This window comes from Manis pentadactyla, chromosome 12 (genome assembly GCF_030020395.1).
Source record: "Manis pentadactyla isolate mManPen7 chromosome 12, mManPen7.hap1, whole genome shotgun sequence".
Classification (NCBI taxonomy): Eukaryota; Metazoa; Chordata; class Mammalia; order Pholidota; family Manidae; genus Manis; species Manis pentadactyla.
In genome coordinates this window covers 1,753,826-1,775,219 of record NC_080030.1, presented here as the reverse complement: position 1 = coordinate 1,775,219, position 21,394 = coordinate 1,753,826, and the positions used below count along the sequence as shown (strand labels likewise).

Here is a 21,394-nt window from a genome sequence, read left to right as displayed (position 1 = left end):
AACCCGCGGGCAGGCCGGCGGGTCCCCCACCCCGCAGGCAGGCCTTACGGAGGGTGCCCCTAAGCCCTGCGCTCCGATCGCCTCCACTCGCCCCCACCCGCCGGCCAGCGCTGGCCTTAGACCCCCCCCCCGCCCCCCCGTCCCCGGGCCCGGGCTGCGCTCCCGGAGGCAGGGCTTTTCCCCTCCTGGCCACGGTAGGGAGGTAGGGCAGGCCCGGCCCCACAGGAGGGGACCACCGTCCCTGGGCCCCTGGGCGCGCCCGTCGTCCGAGGGTGGTGTCCGTGGCCTCGAGCCCCGCCCCCCACCCCGGGCACGGACCGGGCCGACCGCCCCAGGCCACGTGCGGCCCTGGGCACCCTGCTGCCGCGCGTCCCGCGCTGCTCTCCCGCAACAGCAGGTGCGCTCTGCAAGTGCCGGGGCGCCCGCGCCGAAGACACGCAGAGGTAGAGGGACCGGGCCGCGCGCTCACACCCATCTCCATACATAATGATGAAAGTATAAACTCACCAGGAAGATACACTAATGCACCTACTAAAAGCATCCCAAAATGCTAACAGAAAGAAAAGGAAAACTAATAAAACTAAAGGGAAAGCACAGACAAGTCCATCAGTCTCCTTGGATATGTCAACACTTTTTTTTCTCAGTAACCGATAGGACAAGTAGATAAAAAAAACTCAGCAAAGATGCAGAAAAACTGAATGGTATCCACCAACTAGATCTAGTTGACACTAATAGAACATCCCACTCCACAACAACAGAATTTTCAGGAGCATATGACGTATTGATCACATAGATCACACAACTGAACTAAATTTCAAAGAATTGAAATCATACAAAATATGTTTGTTCTCTGACCGTAGTGCATTAAATTACAAATCAGTAATAGAAAGATATGTAGAAAATCCCCAATCCCTTGAAAATTAAATAACTTAATAAGAGGTGAGTTATTTACAATAGCCAAGAAACGGAAGCAACCTAAGTGTCCCTCAGTAGATGAATGGATAAAGAAGATGTGGTGCATATACACCATGGAATATTATTCAGCCATAGGAAGAAAACGAATCCTACCATTTGCTACAACATGGACGGAGCTAGAGGGTATTACGCTCAGTGAAATAAGCCAGGCGGAGAAAGACAAGCAGCAAATGATTTCACTCGTGTGGAGCATAAGAACAAAGCAAAAACTGAAGGAACAAAACAGCCGCAGACTCACAGAACTGACAGTTCTGGACTGACAGTTACCAAAGGGAAAGGGACTCTGGAGGGTGGGTGGGAAGGGAGGGAGGGACAAGGGGAGCGAGGGGCATCAGGATCAGCACACATAATGCAGGAGGGGCGCGGGGAGGGCGGTACAACACGGAGACGACAAGTAGTGACTCTACAGCGTCTCACTACGAGGATCGTCAGTGACTGTAATGGGGTGTGTGGGGGGGACTCGATAATGGAGGGAATCTAGTAACCACATTGTTGCTCATGTGATTGTGCACTAAGGACACCTAAATAAGTTAATTGATTAATTAAAAAAAAATAACGCGTGGGTCATCTCATGAAAAATCAGAAAGTATATCGAAGAAAATGACAGCCCGCGCCTGACGGCCCTCGCGGCCAATGAGCGCGCAGGTCGCGGGCAGGCCCGCCTCCGACTGACGGCACTCGTGGCCAATAAGCAAGGCGGCGCCGCGGAGCAGGCAGCCATTGGGCGAGCGCGCAGAACCAGTGAGTCCGGCGGCGGCTTAGTAGCTGCAGGCGCCGCCGCCGCCACATTCAAGAGTCGGGAGCCTCGCGAGCGCCGTAGGCAGAGGCAGCTCCCGCGGCTCCGTCCATGCTCCGGGCCGCCGTCCCGTCCGCGCAGCGGGCCCCGCGGAGACCACGTGAGGGTGGACCCGCGCTGTGCTCGGCTGCGCCTTCCTCCCGGCGGACCTGCGGCGGAGCGTCCCGAGCGGGCCCCGCTTCAGGGGTGAAGGCGACAGCGACGGCTCTGCGGGCCGGAAGGTACGTGGCCGCGGGGCGCGGCGGGGCCTGACGGGGCGCGGGGACCTCTGCCTCCGCCTGCGGGCGCGGGCGAGCCGGTGAGGGGGCGGCCGTGCGAGGGCTCGGCGGGCGGCGCGGGTGGTGGGTCCTCGCTGGGCCCGGCCGGGGGCCGCGCCGCCGCCGCCCGGGACGGGGAATCCGGGGGCCGCGCAGGCGGGGAGGCCGGAGGGCGTCTTGCCGCGTGTGGAGGTTCTCGGCGGCGGCCTCGAGGGCGAGGGCCGGGCGAGCTGAGGGGCCCGGCGGGACCCGCGGCGGGGCGGCGGGGGACAGGCCGCCGGGGGCCGCGCCTTCGGAATTAAGAGTGTTTTCCCGAGGTGCCTGTCGTCCTTGCCGTTGGGGATTCCCGGGGCAGTGTCCCTGCCGGTCACTGGTCTGTCCAGGTTTTGTTTCTTCCTGGCTCAGCCGTGGGAGGTTGCGTTTTTCTCGAGAGTTGACCGTTTCTTCTAGGTTATCCAGTTCCTTTCCATATAATTTTTCATAGTATTCTCTCATAATTCTTCATATTTCTGTGGTGTCAGTACTGATTTTTCCTTTCTCATTTGCTGATTCTGTTCATGTGCGTTGACTCTCTTTTTTTCTTGGTAAGTCTGGCTAGGGGTTTACTATTTTATTTTCTCGAAGAACCAGCTCCTGCTTTCATTGATTCTCTGTATTGTTTTATTCCTCTCTATTTTATTTATTTCTGCTCTGCTCTTTATTATGTCCCTCCCTCTACTGACTTTGGGCCTCAATTTTTCTTCTTTGTCTAGTTTGGGTAATTGTGAGTTTAGAGTGTTCATATGGGATTGTCCTTCTTTCCTGAGGTAGGCCTGTGTTGCAATGTACTTCCCTCTCGGCGGTGTCTTTGCTGCATCCCACAGATTTTGCGTTGTTGAATTATTGTTGTCATTTCTCGCCATATATTGCTTGATCTCTGTTTTTATTTGGTCATTGAGCCAGTGGTTATTTAGGAGCATGTTGTTAAGCCTCCATGTGATTGTAGGCGTTTTCGTCATCTGTGTGTAATTTACTTCTAGTTTCATACCCTTGTGGTCTGAGAAGCTGGTTCGTACAATTTCAGTCCTTTTGAATTTACTGAGGCTCTTTTTGTGGCCTAGTATATGATCTGTTCTTGAAAATGTTCCATGTGCACTTGAGAAGAATGTGTATCCTGCTGCTTTTGAGTGGAGAGTTCTGTAGATGTCTGTCAGGTCCATCTGTTCCAATGTGTTGTTCAGTGCCTCTGTCTCCTTACTTATTTTCTGTCTGGTTGATCTGTTCTTTGGAGTGAGTGGAGTGTTGAAGTCTCCTAAAATGAATGCATTGATTCTGTTTCCCCTTTTAATTCTGTTCACATTTGTTTCACATATGTAGGTGCTCCTGTGTTGGGTGCATAGATATTTATAATGCTTATATCCTCTTGTTGGATTGACCCCTTTATCATTATGTGGTGTCTGTCTTTGTCTCTTGTGACTTTCTTTGTTTTAAAGTCTATTTTGTCTAATACAAGTACTGCAACACCTGCTTCTTCCTCCCTATTAGTTGCATGAAATATCTTTTAACATCCCTTGACTTTTAGTCTTTGTATGTCCTTGGGTTTGCAGTGAGTCGTCTCTTGTAGGCAGCGTATAGATGGGTCTTGTTGTTTTATCCATTCAGTGACTCTGTGTCTTTTGATTGGTGCGTTCAGACCATTTACACTTAGGGTGATTATCAATAGGTATGTCTTTATTGCCACTGCAGGCTTTAGGTTCGTGGTGACCAAAGGTTCAAGGGTGCCTCACCTTCCTTACTATCTAAGAATCTAACTTAACTCAGTTAAGTATGCTATTACAAACAATCTAAAGGAGGCTGTTTTTAAAATTTTCCCTCCTCATTCTTTATATATTAGGTGTCATATTCTGTACTCTTTGTCTATCCCCTTTTGTTACTTCTGGTGACAGCTATTTAATGTTAGGAACACTTCCACCTATAGCAGTCCCTCGAAAATACACTGTAGAGACGGCTGGTGGGAGCTAAATTCTCTCAGCTTTTGCTTATCTGGAGATTGTTTAATCCCTCCTTCAAATTTAAATGATAATCTTTTTTTTCAATTTTTTATTAAGTTGTTATTATGATTATTTTTTGGTATCAAGCTACGGTTACATGAGCAACATTATGTTTACTAGACTCCCCCCATCATCAAGTCCCCCCCACATACCCGATTACAATCAGTGTCCTTCAGCATAGTAAGGTGCTATAGAATCACTACTTGTCTTCTCTGTGTTGTACAGCCCTCCACGTGGCCCCCCTGTATTATGTCTGCTAATAGTAATGCCCCTTTTTTTCCACTGATCCCTCCCTTCCCACCCATCCTCCCCAGTCCCTTTCCCTTTGGTAACTGTTAGTCCATTCTTGGGTTCTGCGAGTCTGCTGCTGTTTTGTTCCTTCAGGTTTTTTTTCTTTGTTGTTATACTCCACAGATGAGTGAAATCATTTGATACTTGTCTTTCTCTGCCTGGCTTATTTCACTGAGCATAATACCCTCTAACTCCATCTATGTTGTTGCAAATGGTAGCCTGATTTTCTTCTTCTTCTGGCTGTATAATATTCCATTGTGTATATGTACCACATCTTTCTTTTTATCCATTCATCTACTGAGGGACACTTAGGTTGCTTCCATTTCTTGGCTATTGTAAATTGTGCTGCGATAAACAGGGGTGCATATGTCTTTTTCAAAGTGGGCTGCTGCATTCTTAGGGTAAATTCCTAGGAGTGGAATTCCGGGGTCAATGGTATTTCTATTTAGAGATTTTTGAGGAACCTCCATACTGCTTTCCACAATGGTTGAACTAATTTACATTCCCACCAGCAGTCTAAGTAAGACGGTTCCCCTTTCTCCACATCCTCGCCAACATTTGTTGTTTGTCAGTTTTTAATTTGCATTCATCTGATGATTAGCGATGCGGAGCAGCTTTTCATGTGCCTGTAGGCCATCTGAATTTCTTCTTTGGAGAAGTGTCTGTTCTAATCCTGTGCCCGTTTTCTAAATGGATTATTTGCTTTTTGTCTGTTGAGGTTCGTGAGGTCTTTATATATTTTGGATGTCAACCCTTTATCGGACATGTCATTTATGAACATATTCTCCCATACTGTAGGATGTCTTTTTGTTCTGTTGATGGTGTCCTTTGCTGTACAGAAGCTTTTCAGCTTGATATAGTCCCACTTGTTCATTTTTGCTTTTGTTTCCCTTGCCTGGGGAGATATGTTCATGAAGAAGTTGCTCCTGTTTGTGTCCAGGAGATTTTTTTTCCTATGTTTTTTCTAAGAGTTTTATGGTTTCATGACTTACATTCAGGTCTTTGACCCATTTTGACTTTCCTCTTGTGTGTGGGGTTAGACAATGGTCCAGTTTCATTCTCTTGCATGTAGCTGTCCAGTTTTGCCAACGCCAGCTGTTGAAGAGGCTGTCATTTCCCCATGATGAATCCACGGCTCCTTTATCGTCTATTAATTGACCGTATATGTTTGGGTTAATGTCTGGAATCTCTATTGTGTTCCACTGGTCTGTGGGTCTGTTCTTGTGCCAGTACCAAATTGTCTTGATTACTGTGTCTTTGTAGTAGATCTTGACTTCTTATGCAGATCTACTAAGATTTGAAGTTTGGAAGTGACATCCCCCCGGCTTTATTGTTCCTTCTCAGGATTGCTTTGGCTATTCGGGGTCTTTTGTGGTTCCCTATGAAGGTTAGAACGCTTGGTTCCGGTTCGTTGAAGAGTGCTGTTGGTATTTTGATAGGGTTTGCATTTGAATCTGTAGATTGCCTTAGGTAGGATTACCATTTTGACAATATTAATTCTTCCTAGGTTACTCACAAGTATCCCAAACCTAAAGTCTTCCAAACTTAGTCCATTATCTTCCTCTGCCCACAACTTTCTTACCAGTATCGGAACCTGTCCCCCGCCATCCCAGGAAGAAACCCGGGAGACGGCTTCGCCTTCCATCCCGCGCATAGCGAGTCAGGCCCGGTTCCAGTGACTTTGCTCTTTCTCACGTCTGTGTCTCCTCTCGGTTGTCACCACCACAGTGGGTTTCCAAGCCCTCACCGTCTCTCCCCTAAGCTGCGCAGTGGCCTCCTACTTGACCCCCAATCCTTCAGTGCCTCCCACTTAAATTCTTTCCCCTCACTACTGCTAGATGACCTACCTATAAGAAAGTGATCATATTTCGCTGCTCAGAATCATATTGCGTATGAAATAGAGTCTGCACTTCTTAATAAGGTGCACGGGGCTCTTTGGCACCTTCTGCTTGTCCCTTCTCTAGGGTAAAAATAGCAAACTAAGAATATAGGCATTCTCCAGTGAGATCAGTTAAAGTTCCAGAAGCCAGGAGTAACTGGCCTGGAATGCTTGAGTGTTCCCCAGACAAAGGAACGTCTCTCGGCATACCCTTGTCTTTATTGTGTTTAGTAAATCATGTCATGGTGAGACTCACTTAGCCTGCTTAAAGGCCCAGCTTATTTTTTTACCTTTACCTATATGCTGTTTTTCCTCCTCCATCCCCATATCAAGTAATTTGCGGACTGGACAGTTCACTTAGCAAGCTAGCCCAGCCATAACAGCACAGTAAGACAGGAAAGATTCTGTCTTAAAGCTAAGATTGCATTTCAAAACCCAGGAAGTGAAGAAGTGAGATTTTTAATGTCCTGCCAATGGGTTTCAACCCTGGGCAATTTCGCTATGGATTCAATGTGACCAAAGAAATGACAGTAAAACGTTCTTGGGGTGAAAGGGCTTTACCCAACTTTATTTCCACCGTGGCAGGTCAATCCCTAACATCCCATCCAATCAGAGCGAGTCTGCATGCAGCAAGCCGGTCTCTGCCTCTGGGCCTCTCTGCCTGCACAGCCGTCCTGCAGACATCCTCTAGGCCTCTGACCTCAGCGCTGCCACCACTCCAGCCTCTGCTCTGCTCTCCTGCAGCCTCGCGGCCGTGTCACCGTGTCACCCAGAGCACTGGGTGGAGCTCTTTCTATAGAGTCAGTAGCAACCTATTGCCCACATGTGTAGTGAGCTAGCCGACTAGGCCCAGGTGAGAATCCTGGCCCCAGGAATTTTCATTTTATCCACACATAACATACTCTTCAGCGAACATACAATAACTCAGCCCACCTTGGAGGCAGGGAAGGCAGTCTTAATTGATATGCTCCCAAACCAGGAAGCTGCTATTCTGGAGGGAATCCGAGCAGTGCATTTCTTGTGTTAAGCTAATTTTGCAGAATTACCGGGAGGACTGATAAGAAACGTCATGTCTCATCTTGAGACCACTTCACAGGTCCACACCCCTAGCCCTTTGTCACATTCCTGAAAAATCCTTCATGCGCCTTTCAAAAAAACCTTTCAATGCGCCTTTCTCTCTGAGGTTGCCCACACTCCCCTCTCTCTGAGTGTGCACTTTCTCTCCGTAAATAAAACTTTAACTCGACTTCACTACTGTGTCTCTGCGTTTCAGTTCTTTGCCGCGGCGGGGACAAGAACCGAGAAAAATGCACAAAGCCCTCCTAACAGGCGTCCCAGCCCAGGGGAGGGGTGGGGGAAGGAGAAGGCTGGGAGGGCGGTGGAGGGGAGAGGGGTGCGAGCATGGGAACAGAGAGCTTGGGGAGTGTGGAAGGGAAGCCTGGAGGGGGAACTAGGAGGGAATGGCAGCTGGGGAGGGAAGCCACGGAGCCTCAGTGCTGGTGAGGCAGGGACCGAGGGTGCAGGCAGAGCAGGGTGAGGGCCTCCGGAATAAAACCCCTACTGAAACTCCATATTAAACAATTAAGCAAAGTCAGTCACATTCATTCTCTAAAGTAATATAAGCGTTCTTGTGTGAGATTAATTATAACTAAAAAGCCAGGAGTGACTTGTCCTGAAATGTTTGAATATCCCCCACATAAGAAAAGACCGCAGCATAGCCCATGTCTTCACTGTGTCCATTAAATGAGGCTATTGTAAAATGTACCGTCGCCTGCTCAAAGGCCCGGCTTATTTTCTTCAACTACCCAGATGCTGCTTTTCTTCCTCTAGCCCTAATCAAATGATGTGCAACGTAGGCAAGTAATACTGGCAAGTAAGCAAAATAATCTGGAAGACTGGTAAGAAACTTAGTGTCTCTTCGAAGGTAAGCATTTGGGGACCGTTTAGCAGGTGTGCATCCCTGGCCCTTTGTCCCTCACCTGCCTCTAAATCCCCTAGACAGTGCATCACCCCGGGGCTGTCTTGTCCCCTCCGGGCAGGGGCAAGCCAGGAGCTCTGTCCTCTGCTTTATGTCTAAATAAAAGCCTCGCACATGCTCTCCTACCTTGAGTGTTTGCAAAGTTCATTCTCTGAGCCTGCGAACAAGAACACCAGCATCAGCTTCTCTGAAGAGCCCGAAGACGGGGAGCCCCCAGAGCCAGTGCCTGGGTGCAGAGGAGCGCACCAGCGGCCGGAGGGCCCTGCCACCTCCCCAGCACACGCCGGGTGGAGAGGGTGCGCTGCAGCCCACAGTCAGGGTGGCCACGCCGCCGTGTGAGCCTGGTGTCCCAGCACCAGCGGTCTAGGCCGTAGCGCGCTTGGGGCCCCTGCACAGACCCGGGGCAGGACGGACCGCTGGCCCAGTGACCACCCAGCAGGCCCAGGGCTGCTGCTTTGTTTCTGGGCCCAGAGCTCTCCTGTGTCAGGTTGAGGCTGGTGGGCCGTGCAGGATGACAGGTCTGACCTGGGCCCCTGCCCTGCCAGGGGCCCGTGTGCCCTCCTCCTGCCCAAACCTACCTCCCTATGTGGCCGGGGAGCCTGAGGTCATCCCTGGGACCACCGTGCAGGCAGATGGCTCTGAGGGTGCTGTGGGCAGGGCCAGGGAAAGGAAAGGAGGGTGGCCTGGGTGTCCCGATTTTACCTCCTGTCACGTGGTCACCTGAGGCTGTCAGGTGGGCCCACGTCCGCTTCCCCAGTCCCCAGTCTGGGGCTCCACCTGCAGCGTAAGGCCTGGAGACTGTCTCCAGCCTGGAGCCCCCAAAGGGGGTGTTTGTGCTGATCCTGGAACTCCCCTCCAGGCCAGGCCTCCCCTCCTGGGAGGGTGAACACGTCCTCAGAGCCCTGGGGGAGCAGTGTGGGGAGAATCAGAGCCAAGTGCCTCCGCTCAGCCTCCCCAGCCTTTTGTCACAGATTTCAGGCCACTCAGCCAGGACCCAGGAGCGGGACACCAGGGGCCTCACACCAGCCTGGCCTGGGGGTGGGCGGCTGAGGGGCACCATGGGGAAGGACTGGGGTCCTGGGAGCTTTGAGGGGTGCTGTGAGGTGTGAAGTGTGGAGAAATTGGGCTCAGAGAAAGCCCCCCAATGGAAGGCATGCACCTCTTGGAGGTGCTTTGAGAGACCAAGTTCCACATTTTTTGCAACGGAATTTCTGAAATGTGTGGGGCAGCTGTGTCTCATCAAATGGGACAGTGCTAGACTGGTGGCGTGCAGCCCTGGGATCTACTTGGAGTACATGTGCATTGGTGTCCCAGCCGTGAGGAGACACCCCGGGGCTTCTAATCAGTAGATTTTCATGTCTGATCATAATCTATAGGTGACAGGCAGAAAGGCCCAGGTTCTTTTTGAGCAGCCCTCCCCAGTGCTGCCAAGGTGTGCCCGCCTGGGGCTTAGAGCACCCCGCTCTTCCTGAGCACCTTATGGGCGAGGACGGAGGATGGAGGGCAACCTGGCATACACAGGTCGGGACCACCCTGGGTCAGAGAGTTTGAGGGCCGGGGTGGGTCGGGGGGCACACGATGTCTGCCTGTGGGGCAGAGCTTTGAGAAGAAAGAGCAGTGTGGGGGCAGTCCTCTCCCTGAGTGCATCCCACCTGCACAGGGGTGACCCCCAGGGACAACATCCACATCACACTGCCCTCAGGGAGGCTATTTCTTTTTTTTTTTATTATTAAGGTAAAACATATTTTCTGAAAAAACAGTGGGGGGCAGCAAGGGCCAGGGCCTCCCCTCCTCCGGTGGCCAGCTGCCCCTCTGGCCAGCAGGCCTCCCCTGAAGGGAGGGGCCGGGGCTGTGTCCGTACACTTGGCACCCAGAGGATCTGCCCGCTGCAGCGGAGGATGGGACAGGCTCCTGACGTCCCGGCCCCTGGAGCCGCAGCTGCGGGCATCGATGCTGCTGGCAGCCTCGGCCACATGGCTTCTCTGTGGGGTCCGATGACGGGCAGTCCCCAGAGCCCCGTGCCTGGGCCCAGAGCAGCCCTCCGCCCGTGCTGCCAAGTTTTGTATCCTGCAACTTTGCTGAATTCAGGTATTAGTTCTCGTAGTGTTGGAGTGCATTCTTTAGGGTTTTTTATGTACAATATCATGTAATCTGCAGACAGGGACAGTTTGACTCCCTTACCGATCTGGATGCCTTTTATTTCTTTGCGCTTTCGGATTGCTGCGGCAAGGACCTGCAGTACTATGTTGATGAAAAGTGGGGAGCGTGGGCATCCCTGTCTTGTTTCGGATCTCAGAGGGAAAGGCTTTCAGCTTCTCGCTGTCACTATGATGTTGGCTGTGGGCCTGTCATCTATGGCCTTTATTATGTTGAGGCGCTTGCCCTCTGTGCCCATTTTGTTGAGAGTTTTTATCATGAATAGATGTTGAATTTTGTCGAATGCTTTTTTGGCATCCATGGAGATGCTCATCTGGTTTTTGTCCTTCTTTCTGTTGATCTGGATGATGATGATGGATTTTCTAATATTGTACCAATCCTTGCTTCTCCGCAATAAATCCTACTTGATCATGATGGATGATCTTTTTGATGTATTTTTGAATTCGGTTTGCTAATATTTCGTTGAGTATTTTTGCATCTATGTTCATCAGGGATGTTGGTCTGTAATTTTCTATATTTGTGGTGTGCTTGCCTGGTCTTTGGTATGAGGATGATGCTGGCCTCATAGAATGAGTTTGGAAGTATTCCTTCCTTTTCTACATTTTGGAAAACTTTAAGGAGGATAGTCATTAGGTCTTCACTAAATGTTTGATAAAATTCAGTGGTGAAGCCCTCTATTCCAGGGGTTTTGTTCTTAGGTACTTTTATTATTACAAATTCAATTTTGTTGCTAGTAATTGGTCTGTTCAGATCTTCTGTTTCTTTCTGGGTCAGCCTTGGAAGGTTGTATTTTTGTAGAAAGTTGTCCATTTCTCCTAGGTTATCCGGTTTGTTAGCATATAATTTTTCATAGTATTCTCTAATACTTCTCTGTATCTCTATGGTGTCCGTAGTAATTCTTCCTTTCTCATTTTTGATTCTGTTTATGCATCATGTCGACTCTTTTTTTCTTGATAAGTCTGGCTAGGGGTTTATCTATTTTGTTTCTGTTCTCCAAGAACCAGCTCCTGCTTTCATTGATTCTTCCTATTGTTTTATTCTTCTCAATTTTATTTATTTCTGCTCTAATCTTTATTATGTCCCTCCTTCTACTGACTTTGGGCCTCATTTGTTGTTCTTTTTCTAGTTTGGTTAATTGTGAGTTTCGACTGTTCATATTGGATTGTTCTTTTTTCCCGAGGTAGGCCTGTATTGCCATGTACTTCCCTCTTACACCGCCTTGTCTGTGTCCCACAGGTTTTGTGTTGTTGAATTATTGTTGTCGTTTGTCTCCATATATTGCTTGATCTCTGTTTTTATTTGGTCATTGATCCGTTGGTTGTTTAGAAGCATGTTGTTAAGTCTCCATGTGTTTGTAGGCTTTTTCATTTTCTTTGCGTAATTTATTTCTAGTTTCATACCCTTGTTGTGTGAGAAGCTGGTTCGGACAATTTCAATCTTTTTGAATTTACTGGGGCTCTTTTTGTGGCCTAGTATATGATCTCTTCTTGAGAATGTTCCATGTGCACTTGAGAAGAATGTGTATCCTGTTGCTTCTGGGTGGAGACTTCTGTAGACGTCCAGTAGGTCCATCTGTTCTGATGTGTTGTTCAATGGCTCTGTCTCCTTATGTTCTGTCTGGTTGATCTGTCCTTTGGAGTGAGTGGAGTGTTGAAGTGTCCTATAATGAATGCATTGCATTCTAGTTCCCCTTTGAATCCTGTTAGTATTTGTTTCACATATGTAAGTGATACTGTGTTGGGTGCATAGATATTTATAATGGTTATATCCTCTTGTTGGATTGACCCCTTTATCATCATGTAATGTCCTTCTTTGTCTCTTGTGACTTTGTTTTGAAGTCTGTTTTGTCTGATAAAAGTACTGCAACCCCTGCTTTTTTCTCCCTGTTAGTTGCTTGAAATATCTTTTTCCATCCCTTCACTTTTAGTCTTTGTATGTCTTTGGGTTTGAAGTGAGTCTCTTGTAGGCAGCATATAGTTGGGTCTTGTTTTTTTATCCATTCAGTGACTCTGTGTCTTTTGATTGGTGCATTCAGACCATTTACATTTAGGGTGGTTATCCGTAGGTATGTCCTTATTACCATTGCAGGCTTTAGGTTTGTGGTTACCAAAGGTTCAAGGGTAACTTCCTTCCTAAGAGCCTAACTTAACTCACTTAGTATGCTATCACAAACACAATCTAAAGGCTTTTTTCCCCCTCCCCCTCTTTCCTTCTCCATTCTTTATATGTTAGGGATCATATTCTGGACTCTCTGTCTATCCATTTTGATTACCTCTGGTGACAGTTATTTAACCCTGGGAACACTTCCACCTACAGCAGTCCCTCGAAAATACACTGTAGGGATGGTTTGTGGGAGCTAAATTCTCTCAGCTTTTGCTTATCCGAAAATTGTTTAATCCCTCCTTCAAGTTTACATGATAATCTTGCCGGATAAAGTATTCTTGGTTCGAGGCCCTTCTGCTTCATTGCGTTAAATATACCATGCCACACCCTTCTGGCCTGTGAGGTTTCTGCTGAGAAGTCTGATGATAGCCTGATGGGTCTTCCTTTGTATGTGATCTAATTTCTCTCTCTGGCTGCTTTTAATAGTCTGTCGTTATCCTTGATGTTTGCCATTTTAATTATTATATGTCTTGGTGTTATCCTCCTTGGGTCCCTTGTGTTGGGCGATCTGAGCACTACCATGGCCTCAGAGACTATGTCCTTCCCGAGATTGGGGAAGTTTTCAGCAATGACCTCCTGAAAGACACTTTCCTCCCATTTTTCTCTCTTCTTCTTCTTCTGCTACCCCTATAATACGAATATTGCTCCGTTTGGATGGGTCACACATTTCTCGCAGTATTCTTTCATTCCTAGAGATCCTTTTTTCTCTCTGTTCCTCAGCTTCTTTGTATTCCTCTTCCCTGATTTCTCTTTATCATCTTCTCCACCGTATCTAACAGGCTTTTAATACCCTCTATTGTGCTCTTCAACGATTGGGTCTGTGTCCTAAATTCGTTGCTGAGTTCTTGAACATTCTTCTGTACCTCCATGAACATGTTTATGATTTTTATTTTGAAATCTCTTTCAGGAAGATTTATTAATTCAGTCTCACTCGATCCTTTGTCTGGTGTTGAGAGTTTGCTTTGAACGAGGTTCTTTTGACGTTTCATACTTGTACGTGGCGGGGGTCGCAGGGGAGTGGTGCTGGTGCCTTGGGGGAGGAAAGAGCTGTTTCCTGTTTCCCGGCTGCTATGCCTGTCTCCACTGCCAGAACCAGTGGCAGAACACACAGGTGTAAGCCTCTGTGCTTTGTGTGGGACGTCCCTCTGGCTGGCCTGATGCCAGGGCAGGGGCAGCCGGTTTGCGAGCCAGGTGCAGGCTAGCCAGGAGGAAGACACAGCAGGCTGCATATCAGCGTGGGGGTCCGTGCAGCTGCGTAGCCAGCCAGGGGGATGTAGCGCCTGAAGATGGTTTTAAGTTCCCAACCTGCTGGGCAGAGTGCACCCGCCCAATTCTGTCTACCTGTCCTTTCTCCTGAGCAGTAAGCTCTGTGCAATCCTCGCCCCTTTAGCAGCCCTCTTGGTTTTAGGAAGGTTTTGAGACTGCCCGCCCAGAGCAGCCGGATATGAATGCCTGTTCTCCACAAGCAGCGGGAATCTCCATCTCTCCAGGTATTCCAGCCCCACTAATCACCAGAGCACCATGCAATGTAGGTTTGTGCTCCGAACAGATCTCCAGGGCTGGGTGTTCAGCAGTGCCAGGCGTCCACTCCGTCCCTGGTCTGTGTCTCTTCCTCCCGCCGATGCGCTGGGGTGGGGGAAGGGCTCGAGTCCCGCCGGGTCACAGCTTTGGTACCTTACCCTGTTCCGTGAGGTCTGCTCTTTTCTCTAGGTGTGTGCAGTCTGCGCAGCCTTCTTTCCTGTTATTCTTTCAGGCTGAGTTGTATGAATTACATTTTCATATTATATGTGGTTTTGGGAGGAGGTCTCTGTCTCACCTCTCACCCCGCCGTCTTTAATCCCTAGGGAGGCTACTCCTCAGGGATGAGGGGTGGAAGTTGCACAGGGGGCACCCCTGGGAGCATGCCCTGGGAACCTGCGGCGGCCGGCCACCCCTGCATCCTCAGATGCCTCCTCTGGGCACCCAGGGGGCGGTGGTTCCACGCAGCACTGCGCCGTGTCCGTGTCCATCCCGGGAATGTCCAGGCCTGGTGAGGACGGCCCCACCTTTTCCTGGAACCGTGTGGCTGCAACTCGGTGGCTGATGGCACCCAGGCAGCGGGTGGTGTTGACAACACGTGAGGCCACGTGCACAAATGGTGACACCCTCGGCGTGGTGGGGCAGCTCGCCTCTGTCCAGCGGGCCACGAGCAGAGGGGACGACACAGCACGAAGGAGGCCGGATTGGCTGCAGCTACGTACGGGTCCTTGAGGATGCAGCGGCAGCCCGGGGAGCTGCCTGGGTCTGCCGACCGAGGAGGTGCCAGAGCACCTGCCCCAGCAGAGGGGGAGGATGAGCAGGGGGAGGAAGAGGAGCAGGAAGCAGACTCGGGTCTGGGAGTGCCAGGTGCCGCCTGCCCGAAGGGGAAGCTCTCGTCCACATGCAGCCAGGACACCAGCAGGGCCGCGGGCCCGATGACAGCAGCTGCAGGGCCACACAGGTGAACAGAAGAGGCAGGTTATCCCGGGATCCCCCCGTAATCCTGCTTCCACCCTGTCCCCACTGCCCTCTGGGCCCCTGGCCCTGCACGGAGGGTCCTGTCAATCACCAGCGTCCGGGGGGTCCCTGTCTCGGGAAGGCTCCTGGGCGTCACCTACTCACAGAGGAGGAGGCTGGGTCCCAGAGGGGGAGGGGAACCACCCGTCAGTCTGACAGGACTGGTCGGCCGTGGAGCTGGGACCCCAGCCCCACCCGTCTTTAGGACGCCCCCACACCCAACGTGGCCCGTAGCTTCCCTGAGGCTGTGGAGCAGCCCACCCCCTGCCGGTCGCCCCCGCCCGGAGACTCACCTGGCCCTGGCCAGGAAGTTTAAATCTTGTGGCGCCTGAAGAACTGCAACAGTCCCTTTCTGCCGGCCCTCTGGCCCTCTGGCTCCAGCTGGCAGGACAGGCTGTAGCTGCAGGACAGAGGGACACCTGTGAGCCCCTGGAGCCACACGTCAGGGTCCCTTCTCCCAGAGCCTGCGGGCAGCTGCAGCCCACGCCTGCCTCCTGCCGACCTCACCTCTGCTCCTCATCCAGGGGCTCTACGGCCTGGAGAAAGGACTGGAAGCGCTCATCGGGCTCCAGGTCGTACTGCCTGGCCACGCGCCTTTGAATCCAGATCTCGTCTAGGATGGAAATGACCTGGGGCAGAGGAAGGACAGGATGCAGACGAGGAGGGGGGTGAGGAGCGGGGGCACTGGGATGGTCCCGGATCTTTGCTCACACGGGAACCCGCCTTCCCTCCAGTGCCATCCAGCCCTGCCTGTTCCCACTGTTGGGTCTCCAGCTCCTGCTCCAGGAAGGCGGCCTTGATGCCACCCCCACCCCCCACCTGACAAAGCCTTCAGTGTCCTCAGCTCTGTGTGGCTTAAATCTCTCAAGACACGTTAGACCCAGGGTACGGGGTGGACAAGGTCCTGCCCAGGGGTTCTTGACTCCGTCCCTCACCTTTCATGGCTGGGCACTCAACTCTTATTTTATACCATCACCCTGGAAGGCAGCAAGGCAGCCAAAGTGCATGGGAAACAGCCCCCTGAGCCCAGAATGAGGCCGGAACATCCCCACCCTTTCTCAAGGTGGAGGACCTCCAGGGCCCTCCAAGGGGCAGGCCTGCCCAGAAACAGCACCCGGACCTGGCCCGGGATCGGGGCTACCGAGAGGCGGGGAGGGGACTGGGCAGCTGAGGCCAAGCTTCCCACGCAGCTCTCTGTGATGGCAGACAGGGAGACGGGGCCTCAGGCGGGAAGGCACTGCCAGCCCCCTGATGTGCTTCCTGCCCTGAAGGAGCAATATGCCTCCCCCTGGGCAGGGCCTGAGGGGGAGGCCAGTCCTGCCCAGATGCTGCCCCTCTCGCCCTCAGCCCCGCCTTCCCTGGGGCCAGGACCGGGGCTTAAGTGGGTCTTCTCCTATGGGTCCAGCTCCTGGGGTGGAGGGGAGACTCTCAGAAGTAGTGGTGGCCAGATGCTGAGAGGTGCGGGCTCACTGGGGCTCTCTCCTCCCCAAAGCTCACCATCCTGCCCCCCTGTGCCCCGCTGGGCTCACTTACTTCATCGTTATGTTCCGGGAGTTGGTCCATGGGCACGTCATCGAGAATATATCCCAGGAAGGGGACCATGCCCTGTGCCACGGGGGTGGGGAGGTGATGAGTCCCCGCCTACCTCAGGGGCGCCCACAGAGCTCCTCCTGAACCCCACACCCGCAGCCCCCAGCTCCCTTGGACCACCCTGTGCTGCCTCCCTCCCCTTCTCCCTTCACCCTGCGCTCCTCTCCCGGTCCCTCCCAGGGCTGGCTTTTGGCCAATCCCAGGACCTGTGGTCCCTGCACCTGTCCTCCAACTTCTCCCCGTACCCAGCTGCTATCGCCCTCCTGGTCACCCCAGTGCTGGCAGCTCAGGGCTCGTGGCACCAGGCCACACCACTCTCACCTGATTCTCCTGGTAGTCGGGTGTCCTCTGGTCTCCCTGCCATCGCGTCAACAGGTACTTCGCCTCCTGCAAGGTCCGGGACACTCAGGTGCTCGTGCTCCCCTCCCACGCGGCCTCCCACAACCAGACCTTGGTTGATGGATGCCTTGCGCGAGTCCCCTGGCACCTATGCTGTCCCCACCTCCAGCAGGCTCTCAGCCTAGAGCGACCCCAGCTCCGGCACACACTCATCCTCTCTTGTGTCCTTGGGCCGCGGCCAGCCGCCCCGAGAGGCTTCCTCACCTGCAGAGTGTCAGGGGAAGTCCCTGCCTCCCAGGGTGCCCTGAGCACCCACTGTCACCTGGCTATCACCACCGCTCCCCTCACACGACAAGGTGGGATGGGCAGAAAGCTGAAGCCCGTCTTGTGCTCCCTGGACCCTGCTCACCTGGCAGGCCCGCACCCCAGGGTAACGGTCTGAGGGGACCCAGGGAGAGGCCGACCTTGCTCAGCCACGGGCCCCACCCCTGCTCCCGACCCCACGCCAGCCCCAGCCCTGACCGGGGGCCTGACCTCTGGGTCCTCACTGGTTGCCAGGCCCCCAGTCAAGTGGGGCCAGGGAGGGAGACAGACGAGGCCGTTGGGGGCCTGGGGGACCCTACTTCCCCCATCAGCTCCCCCCTCTCACCCCGCACACCTCAAGTCTGCCCCAAGGCTGGGCCGCAGCTCGGCAGAGGACTTGCCCCAAGGACCCCTCCCTTCGAGACGTCTAGCCTCCATTTACCTCGTGGAACCACTGCCGGTCAGCCTTCTTGTCCATCTTTTTAAGTTTTTTAAACATCCTGGAGCTTTTCCTAAGGGGCGGGGAGAGGAGGAGGGGACATGTGGCCAGCAGGTGGGGAGTCTGGGGGCAGACCAGTTCTCCTGGAGACCCCAGATATCAACTAGCCTGCAGGAGGCTATCCACCACAGCCCTGGGCCCTGGGCACTCCGTGGCCTGGGGATGGGGCTGCGTGTTTCCACCCGGGGCCTCCATTCCCAGTTCTCCCCGGGGCGAATCTGCTTTGGGCCAGGTCGCTGTCCTTGGGGCAGAGACCTCCTGCTGCAGAACGCATGCTCGAGATCTCCAGTTGGCTTCAACCCACACCTGACATTGCGGGAAACTGATTCCTCCAGGGGTATCGCTGGCCTGACCCACAGGGGGCTCCAAGAGCCCGCCATCCCTGTCCCTAGGCTCTGCCACCTCCCAGAAAGTCCCAGCCATCTGAGGGGACACTGCCAGACCTCGGGGTATCCCTGTCCCCTCAGGTGCCCTGGTCCCGGGGACAGGACTACCCACCAGGAAACATGTCCCCAGGTTCTTTTCAGACGACCTACGGGAGGGAACTGCAAGGCCAAGAGAATCGCGTGGAGGGATGCAAAATTCAGGAAGGTCTCACAGTCCTGGGAGGGAAGACAGAGCTGAGAGCGTGGCCTGCTTCTCTGCTCTGTCCCCCCATGAACTCCTGTCCTTAAGCCCAGCACACCTGGTAGCTGGTGAGCAGCCCTCCTGGGTGGAGGACTGTAGCTCAACCCAAGGAAGGGGCAGGGATGGCTGTCCCCCCCTGGGGCCTGCGAGTCCAGGTCAGCACGCCCCTGGCAGGAGGGCCCAGGGACCGTGCGGGGCAGACCGCAGGCATTCATCATGAGAGTTGGCAAAGGGGGGGAGCAGGTCCCAAGACGCCAGGATGGACCCTGGGGGCCGTCCCATGACTCACCTCGGCCACCCGGATCCAGAACTCCACCACGCGGGCCCTGTGCCGGGCCGTCATGCTCGGGGTCCCGAGGCAGGAGGTGGTGACCAACCTAACCGTGGCTTCAAACTGCTTCATGACCTTATGGATGTTGGGGGCCACGTGCTCAATGCTTGCCTTCTCTGGCTGGTACCTTCTTCCCATCTGTGGCTTGTATGCAATGTAGGCCTCGCATTCATAACGGCTGACCTTGGTGAACAGCTCCTGGGGGTGACATGGGGTGTCATCCAGCTGTGCTCCTGGTGCCCCTTTTCCAGGAAGCCACCGGTTGGAGTTGGAGCCCAGGCAGCTGGAGGTGTGCTGTGAGCCTTGTGGCCGTCCGGGCTTTGGAGCCCGTCCACTGAGGCGCCCAGGACCGGATGCACAGCGCCGCACAGTGGTGGGGAGCGGAGGGGCTCTGCTCGCAGGCACCCTCGCTCACCTCCTCCCTGCAGCACAAGGCAGCTCACCCGGCCATCCTGGGGCATCTGCCTCCCATTCTGCCACCCCTTGGATCCCGGTACCGACTCAGGTGCAGTTTCCCCGAAAACAACTCCACCCAGGGACTTTGTTGGTGTCTGTGTCTCCCACGCCGTCAGGTCCATGGCAGGGGCCTCTGAAGTGCGGAGGCTGTGGAGGCCTGCCAGGCCGATGGCCCGAGGACCTAAGGCCCTGGCAGCACCTCCCTGAGCACCCCTCCCTTGTCCCGCCCCTCCAAGCCCGGGCAGGCCCTGCCCACCTTCCCTCCACTCCTCCTCGTTGGTCGGCAAGGACCCCTAAGGGCCAGCCCTACTGTCCCCCTGTGGTCAGTGCAGTCTTGGGCGTGGGGAGGGTCTCTCAGGGCACAGGGTGAGTCCGTGGGGAAGCTGGGACGTGGGCCCACATCACAGGAGCCCACGTCAGGGGAGGGCAGGTCTGGGGCAGCCCGTGACACAGGGAAGGCCCAGCCCCGACCCCGGGAGCCCGCTCCGCTCACCGCACAGATAAGGGTCAGCTGCTCGGCCACCAGGGGGGGGGGGAACTGCAGGATGGTGAGCGGCTCCTCCCTCACGGCACAGGGGGTGCTCGCGGCACAGGGGCTGGTGGGCGCTGGCCCTGCCTCTGGCTCTGCCGTGCTTGGTGCCATTCCGGTAGGTGGTACGCGCCCCGGGCCCGAGGGCTCAAGGGGCTCCAGCTCGGGGCATGAGACCACTCCTGGGATGTCCCAGGGGATCATGGCACAGGGTCTGGTGGGGTCCAGTCCCGCCTCTGGCTCTGGCAGGCCCGGTGCCATTCCGGCAGGGTCTCCGGGCCCCACGCCTGAGGGCTCATGGGGCTCCAGCTTGGGGCCTGGCGCCGGGGCTGAGGCCACTGCTGGGACATCCTCCGGCTCCGCAGGGTCTGAAGCAGGTGACACCGGCTGTTGCTCCAGCTCAGGGGTCTCAGGGAGCTCCGGGATGGGCTCTAGCCTCGAAGACAGCCTTCTCCATGTCTCTGGACCCAGCTGCATCTGCCGTGGTGCTGGAGCAGGACACAGAGGAAGGGTCACCCCGGGCCTGATTCCCCACGCCTCACTGCCTGGAAGGGAAGCCCACCCTAGACGGTCCCCTGGCTGCAGCCCCTCACCTTTGATCTTGGCCACCGTGGGCCCCAGGTGCTCCTTCTGGCCCAAGTAGTGGAGGACTTGGCCCTGCAGGGTGCATGCAGGCTGGCTGCAGTGGAAGACGCTGGGCGCACTCTCGGGCTCCCAGGCAAGGCACCCATCCCATCCCATCCTGGGGCTGCGGGAAGGCCGGGGGTGGCAGACTGAGAAGCCTGGTCTTTCCAGCCGCTCTGCCCTCCCCTGCCTGTCCAGGCACCTGTCCCCACCTCCTTCCTGACCCTGCGTGTCTGTCCTGGGACCCCATCCTCTCCCATCCTCCCGAGTAGGAAGTCCCCAGTTGTCAGCCCGCCCTTCGGAATCCAAAGAGGGGTGACCTGCTGGGCTCTGCTGGGCGCCCCCTGCCCCAAGCCCCAAACGCCTCCTCCGTCCATTCTGTGCACACGGGCAGTGCCCCCTCTGGTCCCAGTAGAAAACTCACGTTTTCAGTTCCTCCTGTGGGCCCTCGTCATGCTCCCCATCACATGAGGAGGCGGTGAGGGCATCGCCCATGACGCTCCCCGGCCATGACCTGCGGATGACGCCTGAAGTGACTGCCCGACCGACTCCCCCCGGGACGGGGTCCCAGTATTGTGTCTGCTTCCTTCACGCAGTTATGCTAAGTGTGCCCAGAGGACCTGCACCAAGTGGGTGCTGCACACCTATTGTTGCTGAAGGAAGTCCCCCCAGAACCTGTCCAGGTACCCCTCTGCTGCCCCCAGCGGCCCCTCATGTGAACTCAGTGAGGACGAGGACCGGGCCCAGCCACAGGGAATCGGGAGCCTCTGCTCCCAAGGCTGCTTTCCTTGTGCTTTTCCAAACTGAGGCCACTGATGGGTGAAGCCAAAGGCTTTTCATGAGGTGCAGAGAAGTAATAGCCCCGAAGTGGCCCAGCTTGGGCGGCAGTCCTTTCTGCAGCACCCAGTGCCTGGGGAGCCCCTCTAAGGCTCTTCCCGTGTTCCCCATGGACACCCTAACAGGCTGATCACCAGCCACCCTACCTGTCAGAGGAACACACCACGGCTCAGACACATGTGGGGACGCTCAAGACAC

General features: G+C 54.3%; 1 protein-coding gene across 1 annotated transcript; it reads left to right on the top strand.

Annotated features, from left to right (window-relative positions):
- The first annotated feature begins 1,889 nt into the window (after positions 1-1,889).
- LOC130679970 (uncharacterized) lies at positions 1,890-21,393 on the top strand. Its single transcript, XM_057489628.1, has 3 exons — positions 1,890-1,992; positions 13,935-14,016; positions 19,002-21,393. The coding sequence occupies exons 2-3, from the start codon at positions 13,971-13,973 to the stop codon at positions 19,574-19,576; spliced, it is 621 nt and encodes a 206-aa protein (XP_057345611.1). The 5' UTR covers positions 1,890-1,992; positions 13,935-13,970; the 3' UTR covers positions 19,577-21,393.
- The last annotated feature ends 1 nt before the right edge of the window (position 21,394 follows it).